The sequence below is a fragment of the Solea solea genome, chromosome 2 (genome assembly GCF_958295425.1).
Source record: "Solea solea chromosome 2, fSolSol10.1, whole genome shotgun sequence".
Taxonomy (NCBI): Eukaryota; Metazoa; Chordata; class Actinopteri; order Pleuronectiformes; family Soleidae; genus Solea; species Solea solea.
The window spans coordinates 20,874,814-20,894,241 of NC_081135.1; the positions used below are offsets into that span (position 1 = coordinate 20,874,814).

At 40.4% G+C, this 19,428-nt stretch overlaps 1 protein-coding gene across 3 annotated transcripts in view; it reads left to right on the plus strand.

The window, feature by feature from the left end:
* The window catches only part of sema5ba (sema domain, seven thrombospondin repeats (type 1 and type 1-like), transmembrane domain (TM) and short cytoplasmic domain, (semaphorin) 5Ba), a 159,819-nt gene that overhangs the window by 53,138 nt on the left and 87,253 nt on the right, over positions 1-19,428 (plus strand). For all 3 annotated transcript variants that reach the window (XM_058622417.1, XM_058622419.1, XM_058622418.1), the window contains exon 3: positions 9,254-9,484. In XM_058622417.1, coding sequence (XP_058478400.1) covers positions 9,301-9,484 — 184 coding nt within the window. In that variant the 5' untranslated portion in view covers positions 9,254-9,300. The remainder of the gene's footprint in view (positions 1-9,253; positions 9,485-19,428) is intronic.

Below are 19,428 nucleotides of genomic sequence, written 5' to 3' on the forward strand. Positions count from 1 at the left end.
AAGGATACAAATTACTGAGCACAAACTTTATAAAAAGTCAACCCTGTGAATGTAATAGTTGTGACCAGATATTTAGAAGGAATGCACCCTGAACCTGAGGAAGCGAAATCAAAGTCAGACATCATTCATTTGATCATTCTAACACTCTAACTACTGTAAACTGTCAAAAACTGCTGCAACACAAAGGGCCCAGTGCCTGACAAAGGATTTAAAACTTGGATCAAGCAAAGTAGTGGATCTTTAACAGATACTGTTTTGCCAACTGTTGTTTACAAAGTCGAGACTGAAATGATAAGCTCACATCTGTGATGTTTTTGTACAGATTTAAGTACAGATTAGATTTTGTCTCTTACAGTCTGTTCATTTTGCAGTTTTTATAAAATAATACAGAGGTGTACAGAGGGGAAAATATGTCCCTGTTGTACAGTCAGTGAGGTGTTACACAGTGTTCTTATCCACCACACACACCTCCAGATTTAGAAACGTGGTTTGTGTCCAAAAGGTCTGAGGCTGTGCTAAGGAAAGTGCTCTTAGTCGATCCCACTGTATGGACAAACTATGTACACATATCCAGTGTCTTTTCATCTTTGTCCCTGTTTTGCTGTCTTACCTTACACCTCTCACATCACATCTCAGTTGTCAGTCCCAGAGCTGTATATGAGCGTATCAGGTGCCACTTTCCCTCAGGCACCATAATGCCTTGATTCCACTGCAGCCTCTGATTTGATATCAGACATAATCCAGACAGGGCCTGCCATCCTCGCCACTTCATCAGCCCTGTCACTCAATTTCTTACACACACACACACACACACACACACACAGATGTGCACAGCTATTATTCTTAGGTCACTGCATCGGCTTCCATTCATTTGGACAGCCTAAATCTAGCCGTAAACTTAACCAGTTGCTCAGGAATGAGATTTTGCCTCAAAATCAGTGTTTGTGCCAGAAAAGGTTCTAAAATGCAAACAAATACAAGCACACATGCACACACAGAGTGGTCAACCCATCCTCATTCCTAAAGATCTTTTCTCTGCTTGTGCCTGGCCTCTCAAGCGTGAGTGAAGTGACTCAATAACAAGGGATGCGTTCCGAGACCCGGCCATCGCCTATTCTTTCTGAGAAGAGAAAGAGAAAAAGTCTCCCCGTCTTTTCGTCCTTTGACCATCTTCACCACACATTCCTCTGTCCTTCCCCCAAGTGTGTTGTCTGCATGTTCAGGCCCATTCCCTAAAGGCTTTTGTTGCCCCTGCCCACCCCACATCACAATGCAGGCATTAAAGAGATTGGTGAGGTTGAGCTATTGAGTTGAATTAGACATGGTCAATGTAGCCTTTGCTGTACCGAAACCCCCCCGAGGACCATAGTGATAGAAGAAGAATAGAATGGAAATATGGTGGCAATATGCAACCATAGTGTGGTTGTCGGCGTTCATCATGATGTTGTAAAGTCGGTTTGATTTGTTAGTTTGATTAAATTGAGACACATGTAAACACATGTACATGTTTTTATCTCTTTCCACACTTCTTGGGAAACGAGCTGTGCTGCATTTGATTCAGTGATAAAGCGACTTTGTTTACATTAAGAATAGAAGTCATTGATCTTGTATTTAGTTCCTTCAGGAAACAGGTGTTATATCCTTCTGGTGCCATTTATTTCAATGTATGTGAGAGTATTGCTGTGAGCCTTTGGATGTGGAGATATTGGTATTCCTCTGCCATAAAAAGCTAATGATGTGTGTTTGGAGGATCACAGCATGGCTCTGTAGGAACAGCACATCTCTCATTCACTTAAAGCTCTAGAGGGGCTTAACTTAAAATCCTGTTTAACAGTCATGTCTAATCACTGCTAATGAATCAATGAAAAAATGGGAAACTCTGGGAACACCTATGCTGAAATTACCAATTACATTTCTTATCTTCTACCTGTGCTGGTAGCGTGGGAATAGGTATGAAAGAAGTGTGTTAGAAAATGAAGGGGTGAATGGCAAAACTGCAGTGTAAAGGAGCTTTGAGTGGTCATCAAGACTAGAAAAATGCTATATAAATACAGACCATTTGTACACACACACACACATACACACACACACACTTCTGTCCTTTTAAAATGACATACAATTGTTCTCTTATGTTGGCAACTTCTTCCCTGTAGGTCGGAAGCAATTTAATCAGTGTCATAATGGATTTGGTTGAGATTGTGTTGAGGGAGTTAGCACTGGCTTGTAATTACAGGTGCTCCCCTTGCAGACTGGGTTGAAATGAGGTGGCAAACAGCCACCAAAAAGTGCCTTGCACACTGGAAACTTCTGGAGCATAACTGACTCCAGAGTGGTGGAGGAAAGAAATTACAGGACTGACTGCAAAGCAGCAAGGAGGGTAAAGCAGAGAAGATTGTTCAATGAATGAAAATGAAATGGGGAGAAGTATTTTTTCAGGCCTGGTACGAGCAGGATAGACACACTTGACATCTGACTGTTGCAGGGAAGAGGAGTTGTTATGGTCCTGGATTCCTTTCCTTAGTTGAAGATTAATGTAACATTTGGAGCCAAACGTTACGTTATATGACAGTTCTATGGTCGTTTGACTCACTGAAGTTATATACACTACATTCTTATATAACTATTATCTAATTTCAACACATTTTTTGAGCACATTTGTGTACTTCAAGCTTTTCTTTGTCCTCAGCAATCCACTTCCTCACACTGTGTTGCATCCAGCTCCCACAGGGATACTGTGCTGAAATACATTCAACCTGGTTCCCGCTGCTTGACTACCAACTTGCTGCACTGTTGCCATAGATACATGCTGGCACTGGCAGGGACTTATGAGCGTCTGTGCTAAGGAAAGGTTAAGATTTACTGACTGCCATCTGGATAAAGAGTGGAATTTCTCTTTTAAAGAGTGGAGCTTACCTTGTTTATCCAGGTTGAGCTTTCCAAAATTATCTTGGCACCAAGGAACGGTGGTGTTGTTGTTGTTTTTTTTGTTTTTTTTTAAACAAAAAAGCCACTTGTAGAAAAAATAAGATTGGTTGTTTACAAAGCCACTCCCTACAGACTGTAACAAATTATATTATTTTAAGAGGTAAACCAAGAGATACATGTTTGATAAAGGCACAATTTTACATATATGTTATTTAATAAATCTCAAGTAAAAAGCTAAAAAGAAATTCAGCAAAGCTGGTTGGTGACCCAAAATATAACTCATGACCATCTGTGGGTCCCAGTATCTGGGAATTACTGAAATACAGTATGACAATAAAAGCAGCAAAAACCTTACATTTAAGAAGGTGGAACTAGCAGATATTTGATGTCATGCTGGTTGAGTTCAAGCTCAGTGACCATTTATAGCTTTTCCTGCAGGGTTCTCCTCTCAAACAGTTGTTTGTAGTTTACTTTCTCCATCTTCATTCTATTCTCCACCACTCTTTCGCTCTCTCCTCCTCCCCTTCGCTCAGCATGGCTCCTCTAACTCTCCTTTGCACTTCCGTGTCACAAGACTGAGAACATGAATGCTGATTGAGGTACAGAGCAAATTGGGCATCCCCACACTTGAGCTATGTCCATGGCCAAAGATTTCAGTGCCCAAAACAGGAAGTACAGTAACTTTAGACAATGTAGAACATTTTAAATCTATATTTCTACAGCACAGTTTACATTATACTGACTAGTGTGTACAATGTAAAATGTACATGTTCAGCAAATTTTCTTTTTCACGTTTTTGAAATCAATGGACATCTGTAATACTCTTGCCTTTGCAGCAAGAAGATGCGGGTTTGCGACACGGTCAGAACAAGCGGCTTTCTCTTTGCATGTTCTCCCCGTGTGTGTATGAGTTTTCTCCGGGTTCTCCGGTTTCCTCCCACAGTCCAAAGACATGCAGATTTGGGGATTAGGTAAATTGTACACTCTAAATTGCCCGTGAGTGTGAGAGTGAGTGGCTGTTTGTCTCTATATGTGGCCCTGCGATGGACTGTCCAGGGTGTACCCCGCCATCGCCCTATGTCAGCTGACATTGGCACGGCACCCTCATGTGGAGGATAAAGTGGTAGAAGATGAATGGATGGAATTCTGTGATTCTTCTTCATGTGGGACCAGAATGGTACAGGTGGGGCAGCGTCTTAGTGCCCCCTATTGATTAGTGGCCACTGTAGTGCACCTATAATCGACCGATTCATCTCACAGTTTGCCAGTCAGACTGAACTGTGAGACTCAGGGAGGACCTTTTCTAGCATAATCACTAACCTTGTAGCCAGTAGTCCTCATGGAGGCCAAAACCTGGTCGCAATGAGGCAGAACCTCTTTTCTGATGAACTGCTTAAGTTTGGATCTTGCATAGATTAATCTTCTTGGTTCCTTGTTGACAAACAAGCAGGATTGGGAATTGTAAGTTGACTCGATCAGGCCTCTTCGGAGTGGCCCTAAGGAGCCACGCATGGTTAAAACTCACACTCATATACACACACACGCATGGTCCCGGTCGCTCTTTTTCAAAAGTGGATGTTGGCACACAGCACGAGTCAGTTCTGCCCACTCGCTGTGACCCCAGTATGGAATGTGACCAGCTGTCTATGGCTGGATTTGCCAGTTTTTAAAGCTGTGTGCCTGTGTACGTGTGAGTATTTGTGTGTGTGTGTGTGTGTGTGTGCAGTTCAGTTTGCTTGCGCACATCACGTAACTTTCTACAGATTTGTTTTAACATCCTCAGACTAACCTCTCGTTGCTGCTGACAGTACGGTTCTCTTTGTGTGTGTGTCAATGCCAGCATAACTCACCCACCAAAGTTGGAAGTTGCCGCAGAGTCCTGGTCATTCGTCACGATCTCTAGCCCTTCCTGCTCTCAGTCCAGCTTTTAGACTAATGAGAGGATTTGTAGAGTCAGCCTTTGACTTTCAGGACTCAGTGATTTAATGTGAATTAAGCTCCCGCCAACGCAGCTCATGCAGATAATAGAAATGAAGTATTTGGTTGTTTCTACGCAAAAGTCACGCACTGTAAGCACTGTGTTCTTTGCTTCATTTCATATTATCTTGTCATCCTTCACTGTCTCTCCTCGTGTTTCATGTCACTTTCTCCTGTCAGTTATCTAATAATAGTAAGTTTCAGAGAAACAGCTTAAAATGTAATCTGCTCAAAGTATATTTTTCAGCAGAGGCCGTTTTTGCCTTAATGGTTATGAAATAAACAGGACGTGATGGGAATAAATGGTCTACTTTGATTTGCCTCAACATTATCAACAGAACAAGCCCTGCTCCACTGAGGTGAAAGCAGATATCAGTGGTGTAGAAATATTTGGCGTGTTACTCCAAAGGACAAATGTCAAAATTGTACCTTTTTCTTCTTCCAGCTTCTCCCTTTAGTGGTCACCCCAGTGGTTCATCTGCCTCCATTTTCTCTTGTGTCCACTTCTGTTACACCAACACTCCTCTTGTCCTCCTTCACAACATACATGATTCTCCTCTGTGATCTTCCTCTTTTCCTCCTGCCCAGCAGTGACATCTTCAACATTTGTGTCCAATATAATCACCATCCCTCCTCTACATGACCGAACCATCTCAATCTCGACTCTCTTTACAGTGTTAATGAAAAATAAAGCAAAAAAAGACATATAGATAGGATATTATGAATAAATAAATTTTTACAATTTGGATAGCAGTATTTTGAAAGCAAGTTATAGGACTCTAAAATATGTTATGCTAAAATGCTACTAACAACCAGTTGATGCTGCTGTCTGCCTTAAAAGGACAGTTTTACAGTTGTACGTCTTCAGCCTACGGAATTGCAATGTCGTGAGTTTTATAATACAAGTGTTGTACCAGTTCAATGTGTGCTTGTTTTTATCCAAACAACGTTGGTGCCCGGCACACACTGGTGGTCTTAGTAAGTCACCTGCCAAGTTTGAAGCCTGTCAAGCGAACCGCTGGACATTTATGCAATTAACAGGCAGCCAGATAGACATTTCTTGCAATTACAGATAATTATGTATATGAAGACTGGAACGGACTAAGCATTAAGCGTTAAGTCACATGACATATACTGTAATAAAGTGCAGAGACTATTGCATATTTAAATATACAGAGTATGTTACAATGTGACTCTCTATGAGGGTGTGCGCTTATCAGTTTTTACAGTGTCAATAACTGGACTCACTCAGCTTCAGTTCTGTCCAGCAAATGGAAATCAGACTGTGATCATGTCCACCTCGGTTTTATTAGCGTTTGACCTCTGTGACTTTGATAATCTGAACATAAAAAAAAAAAAGAAATCTAGTTTCACTTTTGATTGTTATGTGATCTTCACTGTTTGGTTACAGGCAGGGTTCGAATTATAATCTTATCTTTGCGGGGCTCCCTAATAACTAAGACTGAGATAAATACACAACAAAATATAGCCAGACTTCACTGTGAATTTTTCATTGTAACAAAGAGCAGCACACATTATATCAGCAAAGTGCAGTCATTGTCACTGTCACTCACCGGTGTTATTGTAGTGTTGTTGTAAAACATGTTTCTGTCTGTTTTTCGTTTATGTAAATTATACCTGTTACATTGAAAACTGCATTATTTGTGATTAATGCAGGCTAGACAGAAAGGGGAAGGCAAAAGGATTTGGCCCTAATTTGGCCCTAAAAGCTCATTACGTAAACATCACCTGCGCTCTCATCTCCTCTGTAACTGGCAACTATGTTTCTGCTCAGCTGTGATGCATTCACTGATGCTCGTAAAATTGCTCACAGAATTTTGCGCACACGTACACATTGCCCCGTCTCTAATATTGGTCAGGACAATCTGGCGTTCTCCAAATATCGGTGGGGACAGATCTCCACAGTACAATTTGACTACCTTAATCGGAGTCCGACCCCTTTTTATGGGAGCTCACTTCCCATTGGCTCCCACATAATTCGAACACAGGTTACAGGTATCAGCTCAAACTGCCATTTGCTGCTTATTTTCATTTGGGTTCTACCTCTAAGATGTAGATTACTTGGATGTTGGGCAGGATTACTTAGTAACTAGTATGAAACGATTACCACGAACAAGCTCAACTCTTCTCAAACAACCTTATGAAGCGACTTGGGAACAGCTATGCATGGAGGTATCTTAAAGCACATGCTAATGCACAGATGCAGGAAATTTACCAAGAGCACGAAGGGTAAAGATTTGTGAGCTTGTGATCACATACAGTAATTAAGTTAATTAGTAATTTGGTCCGAAAATTAGGTCATTTGAAGCCTTTATAGCCATAATCACAGGGTACTAATAAAGAGTAGGGAAGGAAGTGGAGAAACAAAGGTAGAAGATGAGATAATGTCACCATGGCATGATCCCATTTGATGACACTCTCCAGCATGTATATTTGTTTTCTAAATTACTTTGAAATTTTAGAATCATGTCTGCAGTGGCATGTTAAAGCTGAAGAGGCATTTTGAGCTTTAAACCTTGTGTTCTATGAGTAGGACAGATCAGACAGTCTGTACTACGACTGAATATACAATAAAAATATAATACATTTTATTAGTATAGAGGTAGCCTTGATGTTACCTTTAAAACCTATTGCCTAATGTGCCTTGAAATTGGAGTATATTTGTTGAGATAAGAATGATACATTCTTTATACTGTGTATTAGTGAATACCAAATACTACAATCTAAGGACATAGCTGGAAGTGTATAAGCAGGAGAGGACATAACACCTAAGTGAGAGATGTATCAATAAAATATTCTGGTTTTATTTCATCTTCTGACTGATATTTTTCCCCAAATACAAATACAAATACACAGTTTACTAAGTCAAGTCCAGTGCAGAGCACACACTGTATGTTTTTGGCAGAAGCTGAGATTCTGTGGACTCCACTGTACGTACAAATAAAGGGATGATGTGCATTTTCCTAATTAGTTACTACCTGTAGTGAACGGGATAATTGATTGCAGGGCAATATGGTTCATTTGCAACTAAACCAAGCTAATAATTTGGTATTGATTAAAGCATTAGCAAGTGAAACACTACAGAGGGATGTGAGAGTTACATAGATGCCACAGTTATGAAGAAGGTTGATGTTCTCAGTTTTTAATCTCCTTTAGCTGTCACTCCGCAGTGAAGCTCCATGTTCCGTTGCCATTAATCAGGTGTACACATACTGAATTTAAAATATGAAAAGCTTTTATTGACCCAAATTGAAGACAAGACAAATAAGAAAGGACTGCAGCCTTTTGAATATAATACATGCTGTATCAGACAAATAACATTACGAGATACAGCAATAAGATACCTCCCTGATGGGTACCCTATGTAAAACAGAAATACAATCACAAAGCAATCATTTGCAGTTACCTTTTGACCCTTATTGAATTTCATGGCTCAGGCTTTGCATGGCAGTCTTAACTTGCTTTTGTAGATGCAGCGATGCACTGTTTACTTAATGATATTACACCTCGCTAAGCTAACATCGTAAGGAGTGCAGGGCGCGAGATGATGAACTGCTGGTTTCAGCTTTGCATTGTGGACTCATATGTTATGACTGAAGGAGATTACATTTACTCTGGAAAGTATCAGAGTGTAGGAACGTCTGTGTGTCTCTTTCTGTCTGTTGGCTGGATTTACTTGCATGATGCATGGTTTTGGAGGCTAGACAATGACTGGATATCATTCTTGTGTTAATTTGAAGCACATGTGCACTAAAAAAAAAAGTTTTAGGGGTACAGGCATAAATAGTTGTGCAAACTCTTTTACAGCACTTCTCTGAGAGACACAAATCTGAAAAGTTAACTAACTTCTGCTTCACTGACTTAAGGAATCTTCTGCCCCGTTGAACAGTCCACTATTGTTTTCTCTTTTCCAGTTTTAATCAGCCATTAAATTAACCTTTCCAGGTTTAATTGTACATCTTAAATACTTATCTCCAGGTTAGAGGTTAGTTATTTCTTTTAGACTATTCATTGTTAAAGCCTGAGTTTTGTCTTTCCTAAGCTCTTTTTTTCCCTGTATTATTTTACTCTGCTTTATAGCTTGTCTTTCCAGCCACCCACTAGTTACCTAACATACTTGCTTTCATCCCACATTTGTCCAAAAATTTATAGCATGATTTTTCATTTGCTGTATGTATGTGCTGGATTTGGAGATGGGAGCCCTCAGGAATTGTTTTGTTTTTTTTGAGAGGAAAAGATTTGGAAGTGACTAAGAGAGAGCTTATTTTATTTGAAGCAAGGTGTAAAAATGTTGAATTCAGGTGCTGAAGTTGTCTCTTCTCTTCTGCAGCTGTATCCCAGAGGCCCACCTTGGCAGTTAGAGGAGAGGTCATCACCATGACAGCGTCCTCGCAGGACTCCAAACCCTCGTCTATGGCTGGCCTCTTCTTGCTCCTCCTCCTCCTCCTACCGACTGTTTTCACACAGACCTCAGTTCTGACAACCCAGGCCCCCTTGATGTTTGACCCACTAACCCAGTCAGAGTGTACAAAGAAAGAACATCCAAAGGTTTCCATCCAAGGTCAGACATCCTTCATAACCTCTTGCTGAAAACCTAATCTACATGGAAACCTATGTAAAGATCATCCTGTTGCAGTGCTACCTGTGCAGTACTTTCTTGCAGTGAGAAATCTGATTCAGGACACAGACATACTTGCATGCAGACAAGCACACACAGCTGTTGACACCGCAGACGTGCAGTCACTCTAATTATGCTACTTTTTCTACAGCATGGAGTCCACTCAGAGGATATGCTCAGTTGGTGGAAGTGTACTCGTCACTCCATTTACTCGCCCCCCCCTTGACAATATTGTAATGTGACAGGAAAAATCAACCAGAGCTATTTTTAAAGAAGGTTTATTAAGCTTTTAAATTCACGTGGCGATGCAGTGGCTGGCATTGTTCCTTAAAAGCAAGAATCCGGTTTGACCACAGGCCTTTCTGTATGGAGCTTGCATTGTCTGCGTGGGTTCTCTCCAGTTTCTTCGGCTTTCCAAAAGCATGCAAATTGGGGATTAGGTTTAATGGACACTCTAAATTGGCCATAGGTGTGAATGTGGGAGTGAATAGTTGTGTCTCTATAGTTGTTGGCCCTACGATAAACTGGCGACCTGTCTAGGGTGTACCCTGCCTTTTCACCCTATGTCAACCCCCCACGGCCTTATGTTTCCCATTCCCTCTGTAATGTAGGCATCTTTGTATGGATATGGTCTGTAAAGTTGAATACCTTGTCATTAGTCAGGCTGACACATCTGCACTATTCTGATTTTACATTTACATAATACATGCCTAACAGAGACCGGCAGGGAAGGCGGGAAGACATTTTCTACAAAAGTCAGTTATGACCACTCATAACAGAGTGGGCCACCTGGCTCACACAGTTAGGACTGCAAAATAAATCTCTCTCCAATGACAAACAAATCTACCTATGGGCACAAATAAAGTGATTGGACTTTTATTGAGACGGAGACAGGGACCTCAACGAAACAGGTGTAAGAATCATACATCGTATGTAAGAAATGGTCTTCAGAAGCACATATTGGACAGTAGAAGCTGTCAGTCACACATTGGCCACTTAGATTTGCTGTGCATTTTGGTCCATTTTCCTTTAAATTGGAACATATTTTCCAAAATAAAATCACATCCTATTGAAGAAGACTTGATTATAGCAAATGAGACCATTAACTCCTCTGGAAAATGTTCATTGTTGTTATAAATCAAGTAAGAAGTAGGCTTATTATTTTTTTCAATTTAAGGCAAAAGAGTACTCTTTGCACCCAGCAGTATTGCCCCTGTTGGTGATTTAATAAATTCCTTCCACTTTCCTTCCTGGTTAGACTGAAACTGGTAGACTATGTCCAATTGTTATTATGTGTTCTTTGGCAAAAAACAATAATTTCTGACAGGTTTTACAGAAAAGTACAGTGTGAGGAGCCATACGACATGTAAACCCTTTAAAGTAGTAACCCAATCTGGGGGTATTTATCTTATCATGAGTATTGTATATCTTCTTTGATGGTAAATCATCATGTGCTTTCCATTTAGGGAAACATACAGTATCTTCACAGTGGCCAAGTTAACTTTTTTTTTTTACAAATATACACTATCCCTGTGCCAAATAAAGCGAGAGGAGACAGGATAGGGGCAGAGGGAGAAGATAGAAATGATTGTTTGGAATTGTGGTGCTGACTATCTTGCCCATTCATCTGTACAGTGGACCAAGAAATTAGGTATTTCTCATGGCATGAAATGAAACAGGACAGTTTGGGGCACAGCATCAGATAGACTTGACAGAATGAAAGGTAAACATACACAAAATTGCTGTGTTTACCTTTGAATCGGGCTGTTTGTGTTCACCCTGAAGAGCAGTGACTTGGACAGGAACATGTAAGCCAGAGGTTTTTTGTTGTGACTAGAATTATACTAGACATCCTTCAAACCATAGTTTAGACATTTGGCAAGTGTTTCTTGTTTTCCTTTTTGTTTTCCTTTTTACAGCATCGATACAGCATTGGGTCTGGTTCAGTGCTTTGGGTCAGCACGCCCATGTTGCTGGGACTGAAGCTGGACATTAAGTGCTCTGTGCTCCCACACTGTTTCGTTTTTTTATTATTATTATTATTATTATTATTATTATTATTATTATTAATAATAATAATAATAATAATAATAATAATAATAATAATAATATTGTTGTTCCGCTTCTGTCTGGTCTTTGTGTACAGAAACAATGTGACAGTATTTGTATTCTGCATCCTTTATCTGAAAATGAGCTCTGTCAAGCAATACTATCAGACCTGACACTGGCAGTGCCAGCATTTTTTTTTTTTTTTAAACTGTAGAATTCATTTCTGAAACTTTTTATTTCTGAAGACATTTTTCTGTTTGCAGCTGTCTCACTTTATTTATAGCAAAATGTCCCTGTTGCCAACAAACAAATCACTTCCTGTGTGCAGTGAGGGAATGCCACAGGGCGACATATGATCTAAACACTACCATACTCAGGAAAGCAGACTGTCATGTCAAGCTGAACAGTTTGAATGTCATGAACATCTGTTTATATGCAGAGGTTACACAATACAGATGTAAGATTGATAAGTGCAGGTCCTTTCTACTGGAGTTTTAATCCCCAAAACCAATGAAATGGCTATTTTCATTCTCCACAAAGCTGGACTGAGGTCACCTACGTGCTGCATCTTTTCCTCTGTCCTCCTCTACCCACCAGGACTCCAGATGTACAGATTAGGCTGGGCTCCATTGAGGCTTCAATTCAAAGGCACTTGAGAATGGCTCTCATGGCAGAGAGCTGCAGGGCCACTAGCCTGTCAAAGCAGGCAGAGCTGGGCATTATGTGGAGGCAGCCATATAGAAAAGGCCTGCACAATGAAAGTGTCAGCAGGAACCTGAGATTAGCCTCTGTGATTGATGAGCGTTTTATAGGGGCTTGTTGAAGCGCTACCTCAGTCACCTGGAGGAGACCAAAGTTTTACTCTGGCCATGCAGTAGCTTGGACACATCTGTATGTTCTTTTTAGATGTATACAACTATAAGAACACATAATTGTGTTTGTTAGCTCAACTAAGAAAGATTTTGTATGGCACTTACATGTGATGCATTGAGATGTAATCCTTGTAGTATGTGTACACTGTGAGCAGGGTGCAGGGATCAGCCATCCTCTAGTCCCAGAGCTGGTTGGTTCACTGAAGCATGCTACCTGCATGAAAGCCCAGCTCCTTTTCTCCTTAAGCCTTACAGTCCCTGTAAAGTGATAAAAATATCACTTCTGACTTTGTCACCCCACAGGAAACATGTTAGTAACCACCTTACCAAATTCGACTGAAACTCAAATTTACGTAACGTTTATTCATGTCCTTTTCTATGAATCCCTAATGTTTCACAACAAACAGCAAGGGACCTTCCTGCTCTCTAGTCAGCCTCTTAAAGTACCAGTAAAGTGATAAAAATATCACTTATGACTTTGTCACCCCACAAGAAAATGTGTTAATAACCACCTTACCAAATTTGACTGATTAAAAAAAGTCACCAAATGTTTAAAAATTAGGTTTTGAATAATGTAAAATTCAGCTCCATTCTCTGCTCTGAGAGTGTGTAGGCGTGGTCACCCTCACACACGCTATTCTGGTCTTCCCGTTCAAGTGGGGACCAGAGTCTGTGAACATTGCGGTTCATCGGCGTCTGTACAGAATATTAACCCGCTGATAACACGTAGAGAAGCCACATTTTCACCATTTTGATGGCAGTTTTAACGACACACATGCACATAAACAGAGCTAGTTTAGCAGCAGTCCTCCACCCTGTCTCTCTCCCTCGTCCTCTTTATCAGCAGCACCTGCAGCCTCACAGCAGGAGTCTGCTCCTCTTTCTGTTCTTCTTCTCTACTTTCTCTTCTCTTTAGGAATTTTAGATAAAGTGTCAGAGCTTTTCTGTGTGCTTTTACATCCAGGTAAGACACATATGCGGGACAAAGACATCTCAGCTAGCTAGCAAAGCAAAGGATGTTTTGTCAGAGAAGGTGTAGTGACTCCTCACAAGGGAAAGGGGGACCACAGTTAAAGGTGCAAAAGGTGTAAAACTTTTTACATCAACACCGGTTTTGAGGAGGAGTTGAGTTAACTATGGCTCCTGCATCATCAGGCCTAAAACATTTTTAAAAGAAAAGAATTTTTAGTTTTAAATGTTTTAGTTTTAACTCCATAGTGTTTACTTATTTTTTTTTTCACATGTTCTCAGCCACTATTTTCTAACACAATGTGTGATGATAAGAAAAGCTGAATTTGATTTACAGGATCTTTAAGCAAAGCTGCCCCGTATTTGTCAAATGTTGGTACAAATGTATTGACAATGTGTTTAACTAAGGTCTCGTCCGTAAACCATCATGAACTGACGGTTTGGTCACCAAAAAAACCAAACAACATTGATTTCTTTTGGGGGCAGTGGAAATACATTTCATAACTTTTCATGTGTCAGTCAAGGATAGTAATTGGAAAGATTTTGGTAATCATTATGACATTATTGATTCTGCTTAATTTGTCCAGCTTCTGTATGCAGTGTAGATTCCTTAAACGCCTCATTGACAGAGAGTAGATGGCTTGGCAGCTGAGCACAGTTAAGCTTCCAACCCTCCCATGGTTACAGCAGCACATGCAACTGGGAGAGGTGCATGACAAAATAATCAGTTAAAAATAAGTGATTGAAACCTGCCCATGTAATCTGTGTGCATGGGCCACCCAAGTTGAGATCTTGAAAATGTTGTGGACTTGCTGCTTGGTTGGGAAGCAGTGGCTCTCATACAAAGTCCAACACACAACATTCCTGGAAGTTAAATCCATGTCATGTAATGTTGAGGTCTGTGCCTATCAGTGGTGTTTCCATCCTTACCTGCTCACATACTAGCATTTTACAGACTGTAAAAGTGGAATTGTGGACAGTTTTCTTTGTCAAATGAAGTCATGTCATTCCTTCTCTGTGCTATGACTCCTTCTTGTGACGAGTTTTCAGCGGCATGGAGGCAAAAGTTTGGTTTTGAAATAAGATAAGATTCACACTGGCTGCATTTCTGCTGGGTCTCACTCGCGTGTCTCCCCATACCACCAATATGCTTATGACAGGTTCTGATTTAGCTCTGACAGGAAGGTTTAAAATGTCATATGATTCTTTTACTCAGATAGACAGAGAGAATCACCTGGATCCGTTTTCTGCACAAGCTGCTGCTAAGATAACAACATGTGTCACACATGGAAAATAGGCAAAACCCCAAAATAGACATGTGTGTGTCTCAGGCACATCTCATGGATGCATGTGTGAACACTGGGAAGAAAAAACAAAAAAAAAATATGTTGAAACACAGCAGTGATGCTCACACCACACAGGCTTTAGCCCCACTATGGGAATATTTTTAGTATTCCAGCAGCACAGACAGTAAAGAAGAGAGGTAATAATAGTAAGCATGTGTTATAATAAAACAGGAAGTATAAAAAAATATAGAACAAAATATATATGAGCAATAATAGAATATGTACAACATGGAAATATTATGTACAGAGTGACCAGTGAAAGGTATTGCACATATAAAACACTTGAACTGATATTGCACATTTAAAGAGATGGAGTGGTTTACTGTGAGGGGTGCTTGTTGTACAGTCTGACAGCAGCAGGGAGATATGACCTATAATACTGCTCCTTCAGACATTTAAGGTGGAGCAGCATGATGTGATGAAAACGATATCTGCATCCATTCAAACATTAACCTCAGGTGCTTATGATTCCCATCTCTGCAGTAATGTTTGTTTACATTATTATTTCCTCTTAAACAATCACTGTTACTGAGGAACATCGTTTGATTGATAAACTGATTATGAAATGAGGATTTTGGCCCACACAGATAGCATAGCAAACAACATGGCCAACATTTACCATGCTGAGAATCAAACCGCCTCATCAACCTGCGTAGCAATGTACGTCCCTGATCTGCCTAAACACGTCTGTGTACGCTTGTATCTCTGCTGCACCAGAAGTTGTGCCAGTGTTGTGTGTCAAAGACACAGCAATGGAATCACGTAACCTCTACCCACAGGCACACGGTGTACAAACCGCCAGCTTATGATTCAGATGGATGATATTGGCTCACGGCATGAGACCACAGGGCTGATAAGAGTGTGGCATGAGGGCAGTAACTGGAAAACTTGGGATGTAGATATGGAGCCTTGTTTTGGAAGTTATGAAGTAAGATGTGTATTTTGCTAAAAGGCCCAGATAATCAGCTTTGGAGTAAAGGGTCAACCTGGATTCTGAGTGAAACTTTGCACATTCAGAGGACACCCAGTGCAGCAAAATCCATCAAAGCAAAGAAGAAGTAGAGTTGTATGATGGCTCCACAGTATCAGTCGACTGTTCCACTCAAATCATTTCAATGTTCCTTGCTCTGAAGAGGAACATTACCTTCCTCTGCAAACCTTGTCTTTCCCATTTACTTTTATGCCCTCTCGTATCTCCAGACTGTCTATAGTCGTATGTCTACCCATCTAATCTCTCGCCCTCTCTCACATCTGTTCTCCTTCTCTTCCTTCTCCTCCTCAAATTCTCCTTCTCACTTTCCTACTTCATTTCCTCCTCATCTCTGTCTCACATTGAGCTTTTTTTTTTTGCTTTATAAAAGGAAGAAAAACCTATGGTGCACTTTGTACAAACCCCTCTATGTTTTTCATTGTCTGGGTAATGGTGCTGTCATTTAGCCACTGTGTCGCTGTCAGAAAGGCCCCTGAGCATCAAACAAGCCATGCCCCATGTAAGACATGACTTTGCCATGAATGAATTTTTAGTATTCTGTTTTTCATTATAGATTCTGCTCTTACTCTGTTTCCCACCTCACTCATGATTACAGCAGCGGGCCTAATTGGAACTGTGCTATCAGAGCTTTGGTGAGTTTGCAGCCATCAATCAGGCAGCTGAATGGAGCTGAGTTTAGCATGCATCTGGGGCCAGTCTATCACCCTCTGATGGCATGTCAGGATAACTGGCCCAGGAGACAGCAAAGAGGATCAAGGGGATAGAAAACATTTAAAGGCTTTATTGCCGCTTTCACTGAAAAGTGTAAAGGTAGCAGAAATATTGGCCTCTTTGATTTTTGTGTTGGAGCTCTCTCCTGTCACCCTGAGTAGTAAAGACTTTTGCCGATGTGCACCTCAACGTGTTAGTAGTTTCACATCTTTTTAAAAATGATTTTGTTTATTTTGTTAAATCAAATATAAACAATACACATAAAATAAAGTATTTTTTTTCTTGCATCACCATGATCAAGCAACTCTTTCTAACTCAAAATCTTTTAATCCCTAAAATAGAAGAACGCCATAAACTTCAAAATAAATTTGAAAACGTAATAAAAAATACTTGTATTATCACCATGAAAGAGCCAAAAGGCAATGGTCAGTCAATAAAAACGTCTTCTTTTACCTCATATTTTGGGCCAAAGATGAAAACATCTATGAATTTAAATGCAGAAATATCTCACAGCTAAGTCTGACTGAACTCATTTCCACTAAATGTCCCACAGTGTGATTATCTTTGGGAAAAAGGTTTACACACGCGCAGCATGAGATCTCATCAAAGATAAAAAGGTGTCACAATCTAACACACTGTTCATGAAAGAAGAATTTTCTTTTTCCTTTTTACTCAGAAACATTAAGAGAAAGATTTGAATGTTTGATAAGACAATAGCTTCATAGGAAATTAGGAGAGCTTTTTGGATTTATATTCAGCATAGGCGTTTTGGCAACTTCTTGTGAAGAGTGAAGCTTTATCCACGTTGTTGTGCAGAGAATACTAATCAAAGGAAAAGTTCCCTCACAGTGGTCGTTGTAAGTCACGGGTGGAAAATCTACTGTTTGTTTGAATAACATGACATAATTACTTGATCACACAGGTGAAGCCAGCCACTTACCATCACTGGATGTCTCATTTCAGTTAGTTTTACAAGGCGACGCTGACACGTAGTCAGCAGTTTTGGATGGTGTTACACCATTTGTTTTGTGAGAGAGAGGCAGACATCTTTACCGGTCTCTGACTGAGAGGCTATTAGCCTCCTGGCCCCAGCGCCATTCCTCCCGTGGCTGCTCATTCCCCAAAACATCCTGGCCCTTGAATCAAAACTGTCTGAAGCCCGTGGACCCCTGTATCTGAATTAATTCAACCGGGAGGAGAGGGGTGAGAGGACATACAGGTGAAGGAATGAAAGGAGAGAGAATGCTGTGCTTCACTGAGGCACAGCATTCTCTCTCAGACCATCACCCTCTGAAAGTCAGCGACAGTCCGTACGTTTCAACGCACAGTTAAGTCGAGCAATGGTGTTCTATTGGACTACTGTCCTTGTCCCAGAATACAAGCGCTAATGAGCAATTGATATATTGAATTGTGAAGTGGTGTGTGTGGTGTCCACCTTAACCATGTCAGGGGGGACACGCCGCCTTTCAGCTTGTTAGCATTCAGCTTTTTACAGTTTAGTTGGCGGCTATCGTAGTGAACGCGTTAAATGCCATCCATAAACTTAAAAATATGCAATTCTCTAACCTGACAGAGCATAACATTGGTCTCTTCATCAGTCCAAAAAAATTATATTGGCAATCGTTTTTGTTCTTCTTGTTTAATCTTCTGTATACTGGCTTCTTCTAATATTTCCAGGTTTAAGCCAGGGGTGGGAAAGGTTTTTTTAGTCCGACAAACACAATATTTATTTTCTTTCTAAAGCGGTGTAAATGCTTTGGGTGTATATTGAAAGTTAGAATAGACACTGAGGAGCAGGCCGGACTGAAGAGCGATATGATGAAGACCAAACAAAACAGACTGAGGTAAGAAGAGATGCTGAGTGAAATTTTGCTCCTTTGAAACTGGGCAGCTCTGTGGAGAAATGTGGAAATTGATGGTGCTACCTCAGCTTCTATTTGTACAAGACTGTGCTCACAGTAAATAGATATTGTTTGTAAATGTTTTATAGCGCAGAATGGGCTCATTCCTGTTGTTATTTTCACATTTCTTGCTCTCTCATTGCATGCACTAAATTTATTCAGAATGCACACGACAGTATGTGTGCCAACTGACACTGAAGGTGGAGAGCAGCACATTCTCATGTGACCTGTTTTAACAATACAGGATCGACTACCTTAATATTGCTTTTATTTCACCGAGTTGTGTTCCTATTAGCAAGACAGTGTAGCCCCTGAAGGAAGATTATAATAGACAGCTCCTTTTAGTACAGTGCGTGTCATTCATAGCTCATTAAAGACGTCAGTGCTTGAGGGGAGAAATCAAATAGATGCCTGATTATCATGCTAATGGTAAGAAATAACATGTGCAGGGTGTCGTCGGGTAAACATTTTCCGAAATATACTGAAAATGAAAATCCAAAGTGCGGAAAAGAAAGTTTTCTGCATCCGTGCTTCGTTGTTCGCCAGGGATTTGTTTGGCACTTAAACAATTTGGTCTCATTAACAGCCACATTGTTCTTCCAGGACTTCTTCTAAATGGAGCTTAAAGCCATCACCCTTGCTAACACACTCAAACACATTTTAATCCCACTCACCAAATCAATGCCTTTAATGGCACCAGTTCTCTCACTTTGTCTAACTACACCCCCCGCTTTCAATTTATTTCTGTCCCAGCATGACATTTTATTCTGCAGGCTTGTTGTTTGCAGCATGTAAACAATATTCCTGTTGAGTAACTGAAAAAGACGGAGTGACCGTTCATTGTTTTATCAACATGCAGTGAAATAACTACAGCTTTTATCCATATTGTACAAATTGTGCCCTTAAAAGACCATTTCAACACTATTTCTTTTATCTGTTATGGTCCATCTGTTTCTTGCTCTGGTTTGTTATGAAGCAAGCCTGGTGTAATAGAATTATGGCATAGTGTATTTATCACAAACATCACAGTTTTCTGCTCAACTGAAGC